General features: G+C 35.2%; 1 protein-coding gene and 1 long non-coding RNA gene across 2 annotated transcripts; one reads left to right on the top strand and one right to left on the bottom strand.

Moving 5' to 3' along the window:
* The first annotated feature begins 3,911 nt into the window (after window positions 1–3,911).
* On the top strand, window positions 3,912–7,086 carry LOC122063613 (cytochrome b-c1 complex subunit 8-1, mitochondrial-like). The gene is made up of 3 exons (XM_042627315.1): window positions 3,912–4,038; window positions 4,580–4,782; window positions 6,844–7,086. Exons 2-3 carry the CDS (start codon window positions 4,613–4,615, stop codon window positions 6,890–6,892), a joined length of 219 nt encoding a protein of 72 aa, XP_042483249.1. The 5' UTR covers window positions 3,912–4,038; window positions 4,580–4,612; the 3' UTR covers window positions 6,893–7,086.
* A 2,236-nt stretch (window positions 7,087–9,322) lies between these two features.
* Window positions 9,323–11,296, bottom strand: LOC122063614. Its single transcript, XR_006135407.1, has 2 exons — window positions 11,077–11,296; window positions 9,323–9,712 (listed from the first exon to the last, which is right to left on the bottom strand). It is a non-coding gene; the product is annotated as an uncharacterized LOC122063614 (long non-coding RNA).
* Window positions 11,297–19,778: the final 8,482 nt, after the last annotated feature.

Here is a 19,778-nt window from a genome sequence, read left to right as displayed (position 1 = left end):
ATAAAACAAACAAGGTTTAAGAGACTAGGTGAAGATTGCTCCTAAAGTATATGAAAACACTTATAACTGAACTTAACTGATGTGAGACTATACCTCTATAGCTCTCATCATCTTAACTCTCCTCAAGTGTAGCTTCAACATACCTAGCTCTCCACCAAATCAAAGTAATAGTGCTCATCACATTCTCATCCACAACAATTTATATAATCGTCTTCACATTGGCTCTGATACTATGTTGGATGATCTAACTCAAAAACATAAGTCCTTGTAGGGTCCAACAAAAAAACTATGAAGTCCCATCTTTTAAAAGTAAAAATAGGTATAAAACTTTTGAAGGTGGATTCCAAATGTTTGTAGGTTGGGTTAGCAAAGAAATAAAAAGAATGAATGATAGAATACTATTTTTAATGTATTGGGTTTAGTGAAAAAAAAAAGAGAAAATTGAAGAAAAGTTTGATTCTATGGGAGAGAGAAAATGGGAGGAAGAGAAAGATGGATACAAAATGAGTACTTTCTATTAATATAGCCAACTTTGAAAAAGTTAGTGAGGTGAAAAAATGTGATAACACATCACTAGAAAAAAATAGATGCATTTAATGATATTGTCTAGTAAGTTTCTCATCTTACCTAATCAAATATTATTATTTGTGGTAGTTTGTAGGAAACAAGTACAAGTTTCCCACCTTATTTTTCTCAATGAAACAAACATGGTCTAAGGCATTAGGTGAAGATTGCTTATAAAGTATATGAAGACTCTAAGACTTAACTAAACTGATGTGGGACTATAACTCTATAGCTTTCATTATCTTAACACTCTCCCTCACGTGTAGCTTCGCTCTATATGGAAACAAATAACATAAGGAGGAGAAAGATAGACATAAAATAATTTTTTTTTCATCAATATAGCTAATTTTGAAAGTGAGTGAAGTGAAAAAAGAAAAATATCACATTACTATACAAAAATAAAGGATGATAAAATAAGTATTTTTTAGTGACGTGTGATTTAGTGGGTAAAAGAGAAAATTATAGTGGGATTTGATTCTATGGGAGAGAGGAAATATAAGAAGAAATATAAACACAATGAGTTTTTTCATGAATATAACCAACTTTGAAAGGAAATAAAATGAAAAAAAAGTGGGATCCCACATCACCAGATAAGAATAAATGTATTTAATGAGGTTATCTAATAATTTTTTCACTACACTTAACAAAACACTCTTATTCATGGCTTTTGTGGGAAACAATTACAAGTTTTTGATCCCCCTTTTTTTTTTTGTTAAATAAATAGAGCATATGACAGTAAGTGGAGATTATTCCTCAAGTATCTGAAGTCACTAATGACCAAACTTAACTAATGTGAGACTAGACTTTTATAACTCTCAACATGTTAACACTTCTCCTCATGTGTAGCTTCACTATATTTGACTCTACACATGAAAAAATAATATAAGAAAGACATAAAACAAACTTGGGCTCTAATGCAATGTTGGAGGGTCCAATCCAAAACTTTAATATATTAGATGAAGATAATTCATCAAATATATGAATGCACTAAAGACCAAACTTAACCGATGTGAGACTATACCTCTATAACTCTTAATATTTTAATTTTACGTGTAGTTTTGGTATACCTAACTCTACATGTGAATAAATAACTTAAGAATGATAACAAATAGACTGAGTTCTGATACCATTTGGAGCATCTAACAAAAAACTTAAGATATTAAATGGAGATAACTCCTTAAGTGTATGAAAGTTAGGTGGAGATGGCTCCTTAAGTATATGAAGAGATCAATGACTAAATTTAATTGATATATGATTACCCTTTATAACTTTTAGCATCTAAATACTTTCCTTCACATGTAACTACGATATACCTAGCTCTACATGCGAATAAATAACTTAAAGAGGACAACAAACAAACTTGAGCTCTGATACTAGGTTGAAGAGTATAACTTAAGACCTTAAGATATTAGGTGGAGATAGCTCCTCAAGTATATGAAGGTACCAAGGGCCGAATTTAATAGATATGAGACTACACTTCTATTCCTACAAAAAAAAAAAATAAAAAAAAAATTACACTTCTATACCTTCCAATATCTCTAGAGTGCAATATTGGGATAAAACTTCAGACAAATTTTATGATGTATTTATAAGTTACAATTTGCCACCAAATTCTCCATCACATTTGGTTTGTCGCCAAGTTTATAAGGAATTTTAAATATATATACACTGAAGCATCAATTTAATGATAGATTTTTAATCAAGCCTGTTAGTGAATTACTAACAGACTACATTGCAGAGAAAATAATATCCCCATAAATTAATTAACAAATTCCATTATTCCAAGTAAGCAAGTTGAATTTATTTTTAACCTCTTAGGTTCGATTTTATATTGTGAAAGGGGTCATTAAATTCTTAAAGAAAAAGATTGGGGTCACTTTTCCTATATCTGCCTAGCAAGACCTTGTTGGATACTCTATAGTTTATGGCGTTGGATGCAATCTATTGCAACTTTCAATCTTCTCACCCGACACAACATAAATTGCAGTTTTGAATTTTTTCAAAAGAAGAAAACATAAGATAAACTTCCAATCTCTATTTAGATCTTATGATTTGTCCTTGCCTCTTAATCTTGATCCGATAAAGAAAAATAAAAAATATATATATTTTTTTCATTTCGATTGACTTTTTATAAACCGTACCATGCCTGCCATATACAAAACCAACTACATAATTGGACGGTCACGGTGTAAGGCAAACATATAGTGAGGCCCAGCTAGGCTTGACCGAGCCCAACTGGTTGACACCACTTTCTGATCATTATTATAAATCGATTCGTCTTTTGAAAAGTGTGTTAAATCTCGATGAATTGAATTGAGAATTGGTGGCTCATCTTATCTTTTTAATTATTACTAGTAAACTCACACTTGCAAATGCACATGTGGGCAATTGTTTAATGGTGCAAAAATATAAAATGTTATTTAAAAAAAAAAAAAAAAAGAGGATAGTAAATGTTAATGTAACAAGCATGGAAACTTGTAACAAATGAAGAGCAAATAATATGCAGTTGCATTTCAATGGTTGCCTTGATATGCAATACCATATTTTTTCTTTATTTTATTTTTTGTAAATTATTTCCTTTTTTGAATAAAATCCAAAGAAAAATGGTTTACAATTCCATAGTAAATAAATGCTTAAGTGTTTTCTGTCCTCCTAAGGGAAGAGTAGATAAGGTAATCACAATAGAGACAAAGTTTTTACTAAAAAAAAAAAAAAATAATAATAATAGTAAAAGAAGAGAGAATAGGGACAAAGTAATTAGATATGCTATTGAATTTGATGTAATTCTTGATTGTTTTCAATGAGTTATGGCATTAGAACTCTCTGTTTAGATTGTCTGAACAATGTTCTAATCCAAATGAGGATCTATAGATAATACTAAGCCTAATAGTGACCTCATTTGATAACCTTCATGTTGGAAAACTTAGTATACTGTTATACTCTTACTTACCTATACTCAGCAAAGGATTGGCCAAGGTCATGCTTAATTTTGTCCCAAGACCATGAGGGAGGAGTTTTATGGGTGACATAAAAACTTTTAGTTAACCCATTAAACATGAACATTGAGATTGAGATTCATTTGAAAAAAAAAATATATTGGGATTCATATGAACATAGGCAAATTATAGGATGCGATAGAGGTGATGGTGAAGATGGTTTATTTTTTATGAGTAAAGATGGCTTATTATTTGCTCACTGACAATGTCATAGTAGTATGATACGATAATCCGATTAACTCGTTAGTCAATTCGGCCGGATCGTCTATGTACTCGGATCGGTTCGCGGCTCACGGTTCAAAAAGTCTGAGTTTCCTGGTTTTAAAACACTGTCTCTAGACAATTCCTAAGGGCATATTAGTCAAACTGAGTAAAAGTTAGAAACCCAAAACCACTCCTTCGGTTATCGGCTTCTCACTCATTGGCATTGGCGACCGACAACGTTCTTCACCCAATACTCTGGCTTTCTGCTTCTGAGGTAAAATCTTCTTCTTCTTCTTCTTCTTCTTGTTCTTGAGCAATTCTTCATATATTTTTTTTTCTTCTTCTTCATCTTTTGAGTTGATATGTTTTCCCCAATTCGATTGACGGAGAGCCTGAGTTTGAACCAAGAATTATTCGTTTTCTGTTTGTTTATGTTATTCTTTTTATTGATTCTGTATTTTTTTTTTCATTCGTGTTGGAATGCAGTTGAAGGATGAATTCATTCGTCGTTGTGGTACTTGTTTTTAAATTATTATTATTGTTATTTTTAATGAGTTTGTTGTGTTCGTTCTACCCTGTTTCCGATTAGAAATCATGATGGTTCTTAATGCGTATTCATTTTTTCGATACTCTTCTACTTTTTGGTTTATGAGCTTTGTTCTTAATTTTCGCTCTCTGGTGTGTTGTTGTTTGTGTAAGATCTTTGCTTCATATCCTTTGGTTCTTCTACTCTATAAATACTGGAGCTTACACCCAAATTAGGCTTAAGAAATTGTACACCATTCAGATGTTCTATTCACTTGTGATGTTTACAGACTATCTAAGCAGGAGATAGAGAGAAAGATAGAATGGCGAAAACACCAGTGCGCATGAAGGTGGTGATTTATGCGCTGTCACCATTCCAACAGAAGGTGATGACAGGGCTGTGGAAGGACTTGCCCGGGAAGATTCAACAGAAGGTATCCGAGAACTGGATCAATGCTGTCCTCTTACTTACTCCTGTCGTCGGCACCTACACGTTTGTATCTCCTTCTTCTCTGTCTTTTATTTTGATCATGCCAATATGAGCCATTCTTATAAGATTAGTGATTGTAGATGTAATACTGTGTGTTTGGGTTTTACATGGAATCGCATGGTTGAAGCTGAAATGTTTGAAGTGTATGTTTGTCATATTGCCTTGTCTGCTTCACTTTGACTTTTGTACTTTTATGTCAAGGTAAGTTCTAGTATTAATTTTTGGCATTTGAGAAACTATTGTGCTTTGGACCCACATTTAGACTTTAACAGATATAAATTGAAATTACTATTAGCTTTGGACCCACCTTTTATTTTTATTTTTGGTAAGCAATAATTATTATTGGGAGGGCCTGATTTGAGAAACTAAATAAAATCACCATTCTGATCACCAAGCTGGGAAGGAGAGCATGCATAAAAGAGTATATGAAGGAACACTGTAGTTTCAGCCATGACTTAGTTATTCATTAAAAAAGTTTGCTACAGCTGCACAGTGGAACTTCTATTGAATTGTTTGATGTGTTCGACTAGCTCACATGCATCAATACATCATGCATCATCTTAAACTTTTTTTAATTTCCCATGTATGTTCATTTACTTTTAACCATGTATAGATTTCTTTTTTGAAAGTACATTTACTTGTTTGTTGATTATTTATTGTGCTGATTGGTCATTTCCTTGATCTTGGCATATTTGGTTAACACTGAAACCATGTTGATGTAAATATGTTCTTTAATACTGTACCCAAACTGATGGTCAAATTGGAACTGCCTCCTATTTTTGGGGTTCTTTTTTTTTTTTTTTTTTTTTACTAATTTTGCAAAAACCGGAACTGGAGCCTTTTCAGGTCGACCTCTGGTCTAGTAGGCTGTATATTTAGGGCAGTTGGAATGAGGAATGTCATACAAACTTCAGTTCCTAAGATCTCTGTCATTTGGTCAAATGTCAGTATATCCATTAATTTCCACTGGAGCAGTCTGCCTCCTTCAAAACTCGAGAGTTCAGTAGTCAATGCACTTCGTGTCGTTAGACCTCAACTTTCACCTATGAGTATGACAGTTTGGCATTGTTGGAAAACCAGGTTTCCCGACTCGACTCGCCTTCTAAAAAACTTGATGACTCAGCTGAGTCACTTTGAGTTAAGGTGAGCTATTTTTTTTTTCCCATTTCTAAACAGAGGACTGAAACTACCTCAAAATTAGGCATTAATCTGAGGATCGAAAGGTAATTTAGCTTCTTTCTACGTCTTTAATCCCTGTGCCATTTATCCCTCCAACTATGACATTTCTTCCGCTCTCAACAAATTCAGTGACTGCCGCTCCTGCTATACCTGCTGGAGATCGGTTACTTAGCTGGAACTTAGAAAGCATTTTCGCGGTGGTAAGTAAGCAAAAATCAATCAATCTATGGGTGGGGAGTCTACAAAATCACCTTATTGTTGCACATTGGAATCTGAAGTTCTGTACAAGAACCATGGGGAAGTAATCCTCTGCATTGCCATTGTTAGATTCACTATCACCAACCATCTATCTGGGGACTGGTTTGATCTTCTATAGGATTCTCATTCTCAAGCTGTCTCCCAATCTTGGAATTTATCCTTCTTGAAGCCAACCGATGCCTTACTGTCGCATCGTGACCAAGCATTGTGGAAGACGATTAAGGGAGACTACAACCGGTCCTATGAGCTCTAAGGAGAAGAACCAGAGTTAGCTGGTCAGGTTTCAATGCTGTGCTTTCTCCGGTGGTCGACTGGTCTGCTGTGCACACTGGATCTGGCTTCTCTCTCCCCCCTTCTTCGTGTAACCTCCCGCTGCCATCATTACCATGAAAGAGAGAGTTTTAAAACTGACCAGGTTTAGGCGGGTATTATTTGCCTTAATAAAATAGTGTCACTCGTGACTGACAAACTCTGCCCAAGTATGATCTTTTTTCTACTGAGCAAGTTTGCACGACTCTTATGGAGTCTTGACAAGGTTTTGCTATTTTTTTTACTCGACTCACCCGAATCAAAACTTGGTTTTTGAACTGTGCTTTTTGGTGGTCTGATTGTACCCATTTGATGCAGGTACGCAATGCACTATAAGGAGAAGGAGAAGTTGGCTCACAGATACTGAGATGCCCTGTCATAAATTTACTCATTCAACTTGTGTGCGAACTTCAACAAACTTATGTTGATGTATAAACGAGTTTTTGTCGGTTTTTAGTTATGAAGTATGGTATCTTTGAATTTGAGTTGAAGATTAGTTAGAAACAAAATTGCCCTTGCTTTTACCATTCTAATAAAATTTAGGGTATATATGTGTAGGAAGTGAGCCTTGGCACAATGGTTAACTTTAGCTATTGCAACTTGTTGGTTGCGGTTGAAACTTGGAAACAGCCTCTCCTGCAAAACAAGGGGTAAGGCTGCGTACATTTGCCCTTCCCAGACCCTGCAGTAGCGGGAGCCTCATGCATTGGGTTGCTCTCTCTCATGTGTATAGGAAGTGACTTAAAAAACCATAAAAGAAACCCTCAACTTTCTCACCTTTTACTATGAGAAAGATAGCAAGAGTTTATGGTGGGGGAAATGAGAAATAATTTTCTATGATTGCTTAGGACTATTAGAAATGTAAAACGGTGTGTTTGGTGTGGTAATGTAATGATTTACTAGTTTTAAGAGTTGATCTGTTGAATAGACTCTGTTTGCTAAACAGTTTTCCTTGCATATCATTAATCTGAACAAATTTTACTGTAGGTTTTTGACTCATATTAATCATAGAAGTCAGGTTGGTGTTGGATGGGGGAAGCCAGTAATTTCCTTGATGCATAAAGATTCCTTGATCCAACACCCAAATCAGTAGTCCCCAGTAGATTGCAACTCACATTTGAGTCAGCCTTAATGGTAGGGAATAACTTGTATCCTAAAACAGAGTATGAATGTAATTCCTTCTGAGAACGATAGAGAGAATGATCTTCAGCTGACCCAATGCAGAGTATTGGGGAATTTCATATCCGAGATACTTCTAAGCTTGGCGTTTGGTTGATATAACTCTGTTAAGCATTGAAATACATTGCAGCATATGCCTCCTGCTTACTTTTATCTAAAATACTTCTTGGAGCTTTATCCCTTTTGTCTTACTGCGCATATCCTATATTTCCATCCATCTCTATTACACTAACACAATATCTTGCAGGGTCAAAACTTTGTAGACTTTCTCTGGTTTGGTAAACCAATTTATACCCAGTGGCAAGTTGTATGAGGTTGAAATTTGGTGGACAAGTAGGCCTCAAGTTCTCTGCACGAAAGTCAAATTTCTGCACTGAGTTTGCCACATGGAAAAATGAAGTATTGAAAATTTCTGAACTACCAAGAGGATGCACAAATTATTATGAGGATACATGGACATACACGGGAAGGAACACTATTACATGGAGGATATGTGATTAATTTGGATCTAAAATTTGATACGTGGTCTATCCAAATCATTCTCTAAACAATAAACATTCAGAATTTTCATCCTTCCTTCGAGTTCAGAGTATGATGGTTGATCCAACCAGAAAACTGTTTTTCCGGCAATATATATTGTTATTTTTTTCTTATACTACACGAGCACCCCAAGTTACGCCATGTGGCTTGGTGATAATGATACCAGAAGATATTTTGCTCACATGTTGAGTTTCAACTCGAAGTGGAATTCATCAAGAGGCAAAGTAGAGAATTAAAGAACTCGAAAAAATTCTACCGTGAAGATGGTGCATAGAAAATTCTACTGTGAAGATGGTACATGGACATATATGGGAGGTGGTATATGATTGAATCTGAATCTGAAATGTGATGTGAGAACAATTCATGCACTCATGTGGTTTGGTTGACATTTTCATGCACTCATGTGGTTTGGTTGAAATTGCCATATCACCTTTTAAAGTGACAGGAGTCTGGTGTTTGGATAAAGATACCCCATGCCTGCTGGTTTGGACACACATTTCACTAAATGGTATATTTGTACTTGAATTCTGGCACTGATTAGAAACTTTATGTAAAGATACTCTTTATGCCTCCTGGTGTGGAGAAAAATTTCACTAAGTGGCATATTACTCTAATTCTAGCTCTGAACATGAACTTCATAAGGAATTGTTGAAGTCAAATACTTTCTTAAGCTGTTTACCTTTTTGGTTTTTCCCAATTAGCAGTGTAACTTTGCCAAAATGATTTTTTTTTCCACAGATCTTTATTAGAATTCTTTCCGAATTTTAATTATTATTTATTCACATTCCAAGAGTTATTCTCAGGTCATAGCTATGTGGCCTGCTGCATGGTTTTATTGTTAAGCTAAGAATCAGGTTGGTTCAGCTTTTGTACAGTTTCAAACCTAGCTCAGACAGTTCCTCGCCAAGATGAATCACGACTTTTCAGAAATTTTTTTGATGTATCAAATGCTTTAGGAAAGCTTCATCCATACTCTATGGACCCCTGGAAGAGATAACCCTACAAACTGAGATCATTTGGTCCTAAGATGCAAGGTGCACAAGAGGTAACTTACCTCCAATTAATCTCCTTTCTAGCATTGAAGTAATTTGTATCTCTTGGTATATTGATATGGAAAAGATGGTAAAAGGTGACAATCATGGGCTAATGTTATGGAAATAGTGAATTAACCCATACAGTTACAGTGTTCACAAAGGTATATTAAGCAGCTACAGGTAGAGATATGTTAGCATCAAAGCAATATATGTGCTAATCGATGGGTATGGACATATATGAGCCTTTCCTGTTTCAATATAGGAAGGGCATGAAGAGAGGCATCTGCAAGTGTTGTGTGGTTCTGTTGGAAGACAATCGCATCCAGCCCTTATGGTTGTTAATTGGAATTTTTCGACGCATAAGTCCTTGCAAGCTACGGTCGTGCATTCTTCCTCCATCGGAAATTCGTTGTTGTGAAGGTCACAGCTCTCCCCTGTGTGTATTACAAGCAGAGTAATAAACTCAAATATCCATCCATAAGCATACACTAAATACTTAATGAAGAAATTTCTGTTCCTAAGCATATAGATAAGTCCAAAATTTCATAATGAAAATAACCCTTAAAAATAGGGGATCCCAGAATCGTCCAGAACTTTCTACATAGAGTCATATAAGCATATCTTGAATTAGTAAGGAAAAAGGGAACTCCAATAGTTGGAGACAAGAGATTCATATGAGAAAACATGAGTAAATGAGCCTTCACTTGTACTCCAAAGATAAGGTACATGAACATCTAGTTCGATCCATCAAAGTTTGCATTGAATCCCTTACAAACTAATGGATGTAAACAAATAGCGTGTCCTTCCACTAAAATGGGTTATAATGCCTGGATGCCTAATCTATGCAAAGTGGTTCGGTTTCAAAATTAGATCCCAGAACCGTCCTGTTTATGACTGGGATGGTCTGATCCCAAGTTTTAGTGGTTCGATTCCAAGATGGTTCTTGGCTCTGATTCCAAATTTGACATCCTTACCCACACATCCTTTATAAGACAAGAAATTTCCATTTCCCATCCCCAACCTACTCATTGCTGCTCCCAACTCATTTGGAGTAATAGATGGGCTGGGCTGTCAACCCTATACATAGGCTTAGGTCCAACATGGCTCTCCGAGCTAATGGGCTGCTGGATACCCATCTGTTGTGGCCCAAGCCTACCAATCAATCAACTACCTGCTCATCCCCACAACAACCCACATTATTATTCAATTAGCATTTTTGTAAAAAGGGATATGGGGAATAGCTTATTATTATATGGCAGAGAGTTTCCTGTCGGGGAGCGTAGCCTATATCAGCAGAAAACACCCCAATTGCTGTCATTTCATAGGGCAGAGAGGTAATTTCAACCAAGGAGAGGAGAGAGATAAACACAGGGATCTAGGATATGCTTCCGGCCGAACAGAAAACATTATCCCTTATTTTATATTTGATTCTAATGTCATACATGATTTCATGACGATATGTCCTTCACAAATCCCCCTCCATACTGCCATTAAGAATATTTAAAAAGGTATTTGTAAAGAAAAAGAATACGTGTCATCATGAAACCATACATGAAGATGAGTTGCTCCGCAGTCCAAAGACAGAAGATAATATAAAGAAAAATGAGAAACTTGATGAGATTAAGAGAAATAATCCACAGTTTTAACCCACAACTGGTCTAGCAGCACTGGTCTGGCCATACCTTTAACCAGCCCATTGCCTCCCCTAACCATACTCAAATCATAAGAAAACAAAAAAATTAATTCTGAAAGAAAAGGAAAAAAAAAAAAAAATTTCAATTCTTAAAGAAAGACATACCAAGCGAATAGAACAGACTGAGTTGAACCATAATGAGCAAAACTAGTGCCATTGATTTGTTCATAGCCTTCTAAAAGGAGAAGAAGAAGCAACAGAGACCAGAGAGCTTGAGAGAGAAAGAGGGGAAGACAATGGAATAGTGGTGTTCAGTGGTGTCTAGAAATGCAGTGGTGGGAAGCTATTTATTCTCATTAAACATTAGCGTTTCTTTTTGGGTAAATCATTAAATATTAGCCAATTGCTTGTAGTACAGTAAGGATTAAACTATAAAGAAAGGAAAAGTTAGGAAAAGAGAATAAAGAAGGTTTCTATTTCTTTCCTTTTCTTTCACTTGTGGCTAAACAAGGGTTTTAGACTTGAGAGTAGAGCAAAGTCAGCACAAATATAAACAAAGAATAAAGCTATATTCTGTTACGCTTACGGTTATATTCTTTAATATCAAACGTGATATAACCTTTGAAGTCGTTTGGGGCAATAATGGCTTCTTCCTACATGCTTCTTATTATGGTAATTAATAATTAATTTGTGTATTATTGACATATATGGTGTTCCCTATTAATTTATATTTTCTTTTGGTGAAAGAGTAGTCCTATTATAGAAACTTTATATTTATCTTCTCATATTTGGTTTCGTATTACATGTAAGATTCTATGGAATCCAACTCTTCTATTAGGGAAAGTATTTCTTTTGAGGGAATGTGGTTCTTACATGTGCACGGGGACTAACGGGAATACATGAGGAAAAATTCATAAAAGAGTCATTTTCCCTTTCATGGGGGCCAGTCATTTTGCCCCCCAAGTCTATGCACAAGGGCCACACTCTCCCATGTACGGACAACATTTCCTTTCTTGTAATATAAATCTAAGCTCTCTACAATTGTAGAGAACATGACATTGAATCGGTTTGCTTGAGTTTTGGGACAACATTGTCTGGAGTTGAAAGATTTGGGGAGTTCTATCCCGAAAAATAAAGAAATACTTAATATTCTATTTAATGAAAAATGTTAAGATGTTTTATCCAGAAAAAAAAAAAAGATTTTACATTATATTGGAGAGGGATTTCCATGATCGTTTATATTGGCATCTTACACAGCAAGCCATAGTGAGGAACGAAACGGTATATTCAATGAAAATAGAGAAGGGGCCGGATATTTAATGAGAGAGAGAGAGAGAGAGAGAGAGAGAGAGAGAGAGAGAGAGAGAGAGAGAGAGAGAGAGAGAGAGACTCTGCAAATAATGGGGTAATTTTTTTTTTCCGCTTCAATTTTATTTTACAGTTTGTGTGAATTCATTTACGTGAATGCTAGGATTCGCCTGTGCATCCATACCTATAACCTAAATTTCTTTGTAGAGTTCATTAACGATGACCATTCATATTGTATGTCTTTGCACCCTTCTCACTAGTCTCCACATAGTTAAAGTCTTCAGTTTCCAATGCTTTATTTTGTCACTTGACAAACCGCAACATAACATGTGAATACCTATATATAAAATTTCGGCTTGTGTGCATATGTATAAACTAGAGAACCTTACTTTTACAGTTTTACCCTTTTCTTTCCCCCCGCCCCCCCTCTTTGTACTCCTTCCTCTCCTTAATTTAATGGTTGATTACAATCTAGACCCAAGAATCAAATTCGAAAGCTGGGAATATCCTATAAAAAAGGACAAGTTGTGATAAATCCTAGTTAAATTTTTAGTATGAACCGACTTTAATACTATACAAAATTCAACTCCAAAGGATTATTGAACATAAGAACTAAGCAACCTTTTCTGAAGCATGTTTCATGCTATATAGAACTGTTTAGGATTGCTTTCAAATTGATTTATTCTGGTCTAACTCTTAACTATTCTCTTAATTGCTATCCACCTATATTAGAAATTATGATATAAGTGTTACTAATTATTCGGTTTTATTTTTCTAAAATACAAAGCTATTTCTAATTTCTGAGTCTCTCTTTGTTACTTTATGGAGGTGACACATTGATTCCTTCTTTTTAGGTATTCTTTATTACATGAGAAAGGAATACTTCCCTCTCTATATATGTGGGAATCTGGTAGTGTTCTTCTATTGCGCAAAACTGAAAAGGGTCCGGATGAGGTTTTGATTTTGAACAGTTTATGAAGCAAAGTTGCTTCCTTGGCTTTCATAAAAGAAGAATAATTGAGGAGATCCTCTTGGGTTAGCTTTGTATTGGAGGAGTCACCATAAATATCATAAGATAGTCATTTTGAATAATCTTAAATCCTATTTAGAACTTTGATGAGATTAGGATCTCCACAAGTGTTTGAGCATCGTAAACAGGAGACTGATTAGGAAAACATAATTCATCCCACAGAGATTGGGGTGTCAATTTCCAGCTCGAATAGTTCGGACCGATCGAATCGATTGGTTCAACCTGTGTCAAATTGAACACTAATCGGTTTGACATTTTATGAAAAATGGTAGAAACTGAAATCGAACTGGACTGACCAAAATTGGAAACTGCACCAAACCCCAAGCATGATAAAAAAAAAAAAAAAAAACCCATTAATTTCAGTTTATTTATTATTTTTATTATTATTATTATTATTATTATTATTATTAATTTTAATTTAATTTTTTATTTTTATATAATTTTTTATTTTTAAAGAATCGGAACTGAAATGGCAATAGCTCGATAAGATCCCATTAGGCCAACCCAATAAAAAACCAAACTGAATCAGACTTCATTATCAACTCAAAATTGGTTCGATTCGATCGACCAACATTCGATGGATTGACTCGTAACTTAGAGGAGTATATAACGTACTATCATCTTCTTGAGCAAATAGTTGTAATTTAGGGTTTTTCGTGCTAGGGTTTTAGAGCGAGTTTTCTAACCGCTGTTTGGGTGTAACATCTCTTCTACATAGTGAAACTTCTTCATCTTCACTCAAGGACGTAGCACACCACATCGGTGTGTGAACCTTTTTAAATCTATGTATATTGTACAAATCAATCTTAATTTTATTTTCGTATTCATTGATGTTTGTTGTAACACTAGTTTTGATCGTTCTAAAAAGGCTTTATTCTCTTCCATATGTTGTTGAGAGAATGCAAACAAATGCTTTGATTAGAAGGAGAATCTCTTTTTAGCTAATGAAAAAGAGATTCTCGTTAAGTCTGTGGCATCTGCTTTACCTTCTTACATTATGCCCATGTTTTTCTCCTTTCTGGCTTCTGTAGAACATTACATAGGATTGTTAGATATCTTTGGTGGAAGGATAGTTCAGGAAAGGGTGTCTTTTGGGTTAAGTGGGATAAACTTTGTTGGAGTAAGAGAATTGGCTTTAGGATTTAGGGATCAGTTGGAGACTTTTACACAATGAAAATGCTCTTTGGGTGAGGATTCTTAAAAGGAAATACTATCCTCTTTCCTCCTTTCTTATTGTGGTCTCCCCTTAGCCAAACCATTCTTGGGCTTGGAGGAGTTTATTGAAAGCCCATGAGCTTTTGGTCCGTTCGTGCCTAACGCCGGATAGGCCCTCACTCCACTTATTGAAGAAGAGCTTTCAATATTACTCCATCTATATTGTTCAACCTTGATTTCAACTCCACTTACTTTACTCGACTCGTCTAATCAAGAGCGCCCATCACTAAATCACAATATTTAGATAGAGGGAACAACGTGCCTGAGCTCTACCTTGATTTTTAAGGATAGGTGAATTTCATCTCTCAGCAATAGATATTTAGGGGTGCTTGACTACCGAGGCTAATGCTATTACCCAATGGAGGGCATGTGAGGTGTTTTCAAAGATTAGAGAAGATTTTGTATTCCTATTATTGATTATAGTGGATGAGGTTTCATATTTTTCCTTTTCACCTTAAGAAGTAAATAAGGGTTTTCCTTATGACTCGATAACAATATTAGCACACCCCATGTTTTTATCACATATAATAATAATATGGCTTAATTTACCCTAGGATGTCTAACTTAAGATGTGGATAGACTACTTATCAAATTTCAATAAAATTCAATATATATACAAAAATATCTTTCCATGTATATTCACGTAATGCCATTGCAAGATGCACATCCTTTCGATAGTTCCATATTTCTGCAATTGATTGTTTTGTGATCACCTGAAAAACTCATATTTATTTAAAAATTAACATATAGAGCTAGCTGGGGACCTTGGATCCACTTGTTTCCAATTTTTTTGCTTTATGTGAATTACATGTGGCATTTACAAAAGAGCAAGGAAATTTTTTTTTTTAAGATTGAGGTGTGACAATATTATGTGATTTGGGGGTTTTAAAAGGCCTTTTGTTTATTTATTTATTTATTTATTTATTTTTATATATAGGGAGGGGGGTGTTAAATAATAGGTGTTATAGGTGAGAACTGCAAATTCGGTCTCTTTTCTTTTCCATTCAATTATATGGTCCTACCTATGAAAAAGCTTTGTCTGCCTTTTCTACCTTCCTTTTCATTCCAATTATATCCCATCACCAAAGAGGATTGCTAAGTATCAATTAATCCATTCACTTTATTTGATCTTATCTCTCTAAAAGGGTTTTGTTAGAATTCACCACTGTATAAAAGATCCCCAATGTTCCAAATTTTGTGCACCCTTTGCCTTTAAAGATTGAAAAGGGTAATGAAACCACAATAATTTCAATATTTGTAATTTCCTGAGCATGTGAATTAATTAAAAAGTGTAGAAACAGAACCTGAAAATAAGGCATTGTATCTGAGTATAGAGAACGCTAAATGGGTAGCGTTCATTTTCTGAAAACACTATTTTTACAAAAAGAAATCAGTATAAGGTGTCTGACAGACCAACATAATGACGTCACTCACCGGTTCTACCTATGAACTTTTCGTCTTTGAATTTTCCGTAGTTAGAAAAATTGAAATAAATTTTATTAAGTTTATAATTTTTTGGGCAAGAGAATGCTACCCTGCTAGCAAGTGCATGTTAGCATGCAAACCAATGTGAGGGAGTGTCAACACGCTCTTTTCGCATCTACTATGTCTAAGCATAGACACTGTAAATAGGTAGCATTCTTTCTTTCAATTTTTATCTCTTTTATTAAAAAAAGGTTAAGATTTAAGATGTGTATTTTTATGAAAATAAAAAAAGGCATGTATCTTCTAAATTACTTAATAATCCAAATATATGTTCATAGTTAGGCTATGTAATTGAATGTCATAGGATGATATGGGAATCTGAAGTTCCTAATTAACCATTAGATAGAAAGGACATCTAAATTAATAGTGTGGTAAAAAAAGAAGTGTATCTTATGCACAAGGATCCCACTACTGTGTGGTCTGAGAAGGGTCATGATGTACGCCCATTGCCTTAGCTCTCTATCTCGATTGAGTGTCTTGTACCAATAATAAAAAAATTTGATGGTGTGCCATGAAGAAGAGACAATTCTTTGCAAAACAGTATGTAATACCCCTCCCTATTTCCAATTTAACTGGGTTTTCTGTTTTCTTTTGCAAAAATCTTGTGTGATTCAGCTTAGGGACCTAACCCAAACCATTGTGTAATACCCCTCCCTATTTCCAATTTATTTGTTTGTGATGGTAATGTATATATATATATATATATAATAGTTTTATATGTAATTATATATATATCAATGTCATTAATGGGAACAAACAAGATGGTTGTTGGGATGGTTTGAAAATAGGAGAAAAGAGACAAAGGGGAGTTAAAAATGAGAGATGTTTTGGGATGGGATGACCATGTACGTATGACATTGCACAAAAGGGAGTAATATAATATATAAATATTAATTTCATTGCACAAAAGGGGGGCTTGTCTATTGTCGGTGGAGAAGAAAAGGAGAGGAAGAGTGAGATAAAGTTGGGTGGGACCTACATATCCTCTCCCCATTAACTCACCTCCCTCATTTGTTAGCTAAGAGACAAAGAAGAAAATCAAGAAAAGAAAAAGATAAGAGAAGAGAAAGGGGGAGGAATGCTCACGTACTAAGAGAGAGGGAGGGACATGTGTGAGAGAATAAGAAAGAAAGGAAAGAAAAGAAGGGAAAGGAAAGAAGAGAGTTAAGAGGGAGATGGACTGTTGGGGTGGCTGTGATTTTCTCAAATTCAGGTAAAGAAAGTGGAGGAAAGGAGGAGGAGAGAAGGACTCCAACGATTTTGGTGGAGGAAGAACTTCACAATTGAAATTTGAGAAAAGAAAGAGGAAGTGGAGGTGAGGTTTTTAGCTTTTCAAACCTTAGTTCTTCCATGGTTATATGAGTTTTAAAAGAAAGAGAAGGAGAGAGAGAGAAGTGAGTTGGGAGAGGAAGCTGCTGCCAAGGCCAGGTTGCAGCCCAATCTCACGGCTTGCTACTGTCCAGCTGAGGTCTTGGTTTGTCCTCTCCTATTTTGGTATTTTTAAATCAACTTTGTTTAGTATAATTATGGAAAAGATTGAAAGCAACTATAGTTGGAATCCCATTGTTATTTAAATTTTAAAAGGGCATTGTCTGAATGAGTTCAAAAGAGGAACCTACTTTAAGGAAATTGAAATATGCATGGAGCCTAAGACACTAAAGCTGATTTGATTATATTGGAAGTCTTCTAAGAGATCAGCTCCGATGGTAAAGAGTAAAGAAAAAGAAACAAAATAAAGGGGAAGTTTATGGCTATGTATATGAAATGATTGTGTAACATGGCCCTACTAAAGTCCAACTAAAACTACTAATATGGATTTGTCATAATCATTAGAGAACATAGTGGACCATGATCAAATAAGTTAACTACCCACTATCTTAGTCAATATTTGTTGATTAAAGTACTACTAAGAGTCGATTAAGTATCATGGACTACTGTGTAATATGAAAGTTCGATCATTAGAGGAATTCTTGAATTCCAAGAGTACGCAGTCAGCCCAGACGCACTTTACCAAAACGGCCATAACTTCTTTTATAAAATAGTAAATGATGTTCCGTCTTTTTTAAAATAGACTCATAGATCTTTCTATCCATATAGGGCACGGACTCTAGTTCCTTCGGAATTGATTCAGGTTTGACACGAAAGTTACCCAAAAACAGAGGGCTGCAATTACTATTTTCAGCTTCAGTCCTTTGGCATAGTCTTGTGGACCTAGTTCGGGTCGTTAGGCCATTTAGAAATGCTCCCACATCAATCGGAGATTAAGAAACCTATGTAAAAGCATAAGTATATGATTTGGTTGGATGGTGAGTTTAAAGTAAAAGGATCAAGTCCGACAGTCGGTAGCATATATAACAAAGTGAAAGCTTAAGTTTAGGAGTGATTACATACTTGAGTCATTAAGTTTGAAGTAATAAATTCTTATGTAGGCGATATAATTGCCAGAGAGCGTTAGCAGAGAGTGGTTTTCACAGTAATTTTTGGACATCATCTACAGGTAAGGGGAATTCGGCCATATCCTTGCATGTTTTACCATTTACAGTATATATATCTATATCTATATATATATATATGTATGTCATTGTCTCTAAGATCTGTTTTATGTTTTTATATGTATCAAAATATTGTCTTCATGATTTTTTTTTATAAGTGTGAGGCATGATAGACATAAGATAAAATTAAGGTATAAAATGGACCGAAACTAAAAGTTGTCAAAGTCCTTTCCAACAGAGGAACTGGGAAGGATAATGGGGTCTTTTAATGCCCACCCTGCTGGTATGGGACAGTTAGGGGAGGACCAATAAGGGCTCCATCAATTTCTTGTTCCACCCAAATGTTGAAATTGACAGTGACAACTGGATGCCGAAGTTGGTAAGTAAGACAACAAAGAATAAAAAATAAAAAAAAAGATTAAAGATACACTCTCAAGACACGACCCAGATCCTTTGAGCTAAAGAGCAAGAAAATGGCGAGGTGTTGAGAGAGGAGCATGTGGGATGAATTCTCAAGACATGACCCAGATCCTTTGAGCTCAAGAGCAAGACAAGGGCGAGGCGTTGAGGGAAAACATCCTACCCAAAATAAGAAAGTAAAGATAAAAGAATAAGAGAAAGAGTAAGAAAGAAAAGATAGGTTAAAGAGGAAAAAAGGAAAATGTTGAGTTTGATAATTGTTTGATTTCTTTACATTATGCATGTCAGTATATGTATGATCAGATATATTATATTATCAGATTTACGCATTGACAAAAGTAGCACGTGATTTGTATGATGTTTATTCAGTTATGCATGTTTTACTTCATGACAATAGATTACAGTACGTTTCATGTATTTGATAGGTATAGATATATTAAGACTGTCAATGTGTGATGAAGTTATAAGTACGATGACTTAGCTTCCGCTGTAGAAATTTTGATGTGTTCAAATTAGTTTCCACTGCGTATATGTGTTTGGGTAAGAGAATTGTAAGATTATGCCGTTATTTAAAGGTGGCCCGCGAGGGCCTGCACCCATATCTTACCAGGATTTGGGGGTTTTACAGAGTACTTCAACTCTAATTGAGAGAGAGAGAGAGAGAGAGAGAGAGAACCATGGATCCTCAACAATTCATTAAAGCAGCCACTAAATCCATGGAACCACAAATATATGCAGCAGCAGTTGCAGGGGAAGAACATGTCCTCTCCATGATGGAATCCCACTTTCTTCAACAAGTGACCCCTCAAGGGAACACATTAGCTCACATGGCAGCGAGCTTTCCATCTTGGAACTTCTGTTGCAGAGATGCCCAACTCTTCTCTTTAAGCCAAACTCAAAAGGCAACACCCCTCTTC

This window comes from Macadamia integrifolia, unplaced genomic scaffold, assembly GCF_013358625.1.
Source record: "Macadamia integrifolia cultivar HAES 741 unplaced genomic scaffold, SCU_Mint_v3 scaffold1380, whole genome shotgun sequence".
Taxonomy (NCBI): Eukaryota; Viridiplantae; Streptophyta; class Magnoliopsida; order Proteales; family Proteaceae; genus Macadamia; species Macadamia integrifolia.
The sequence above is the reverse complement of the archived record's forward strand: the minus strand, read 5'-3'. Positions and strand labels throughout refer to the sequence as shown.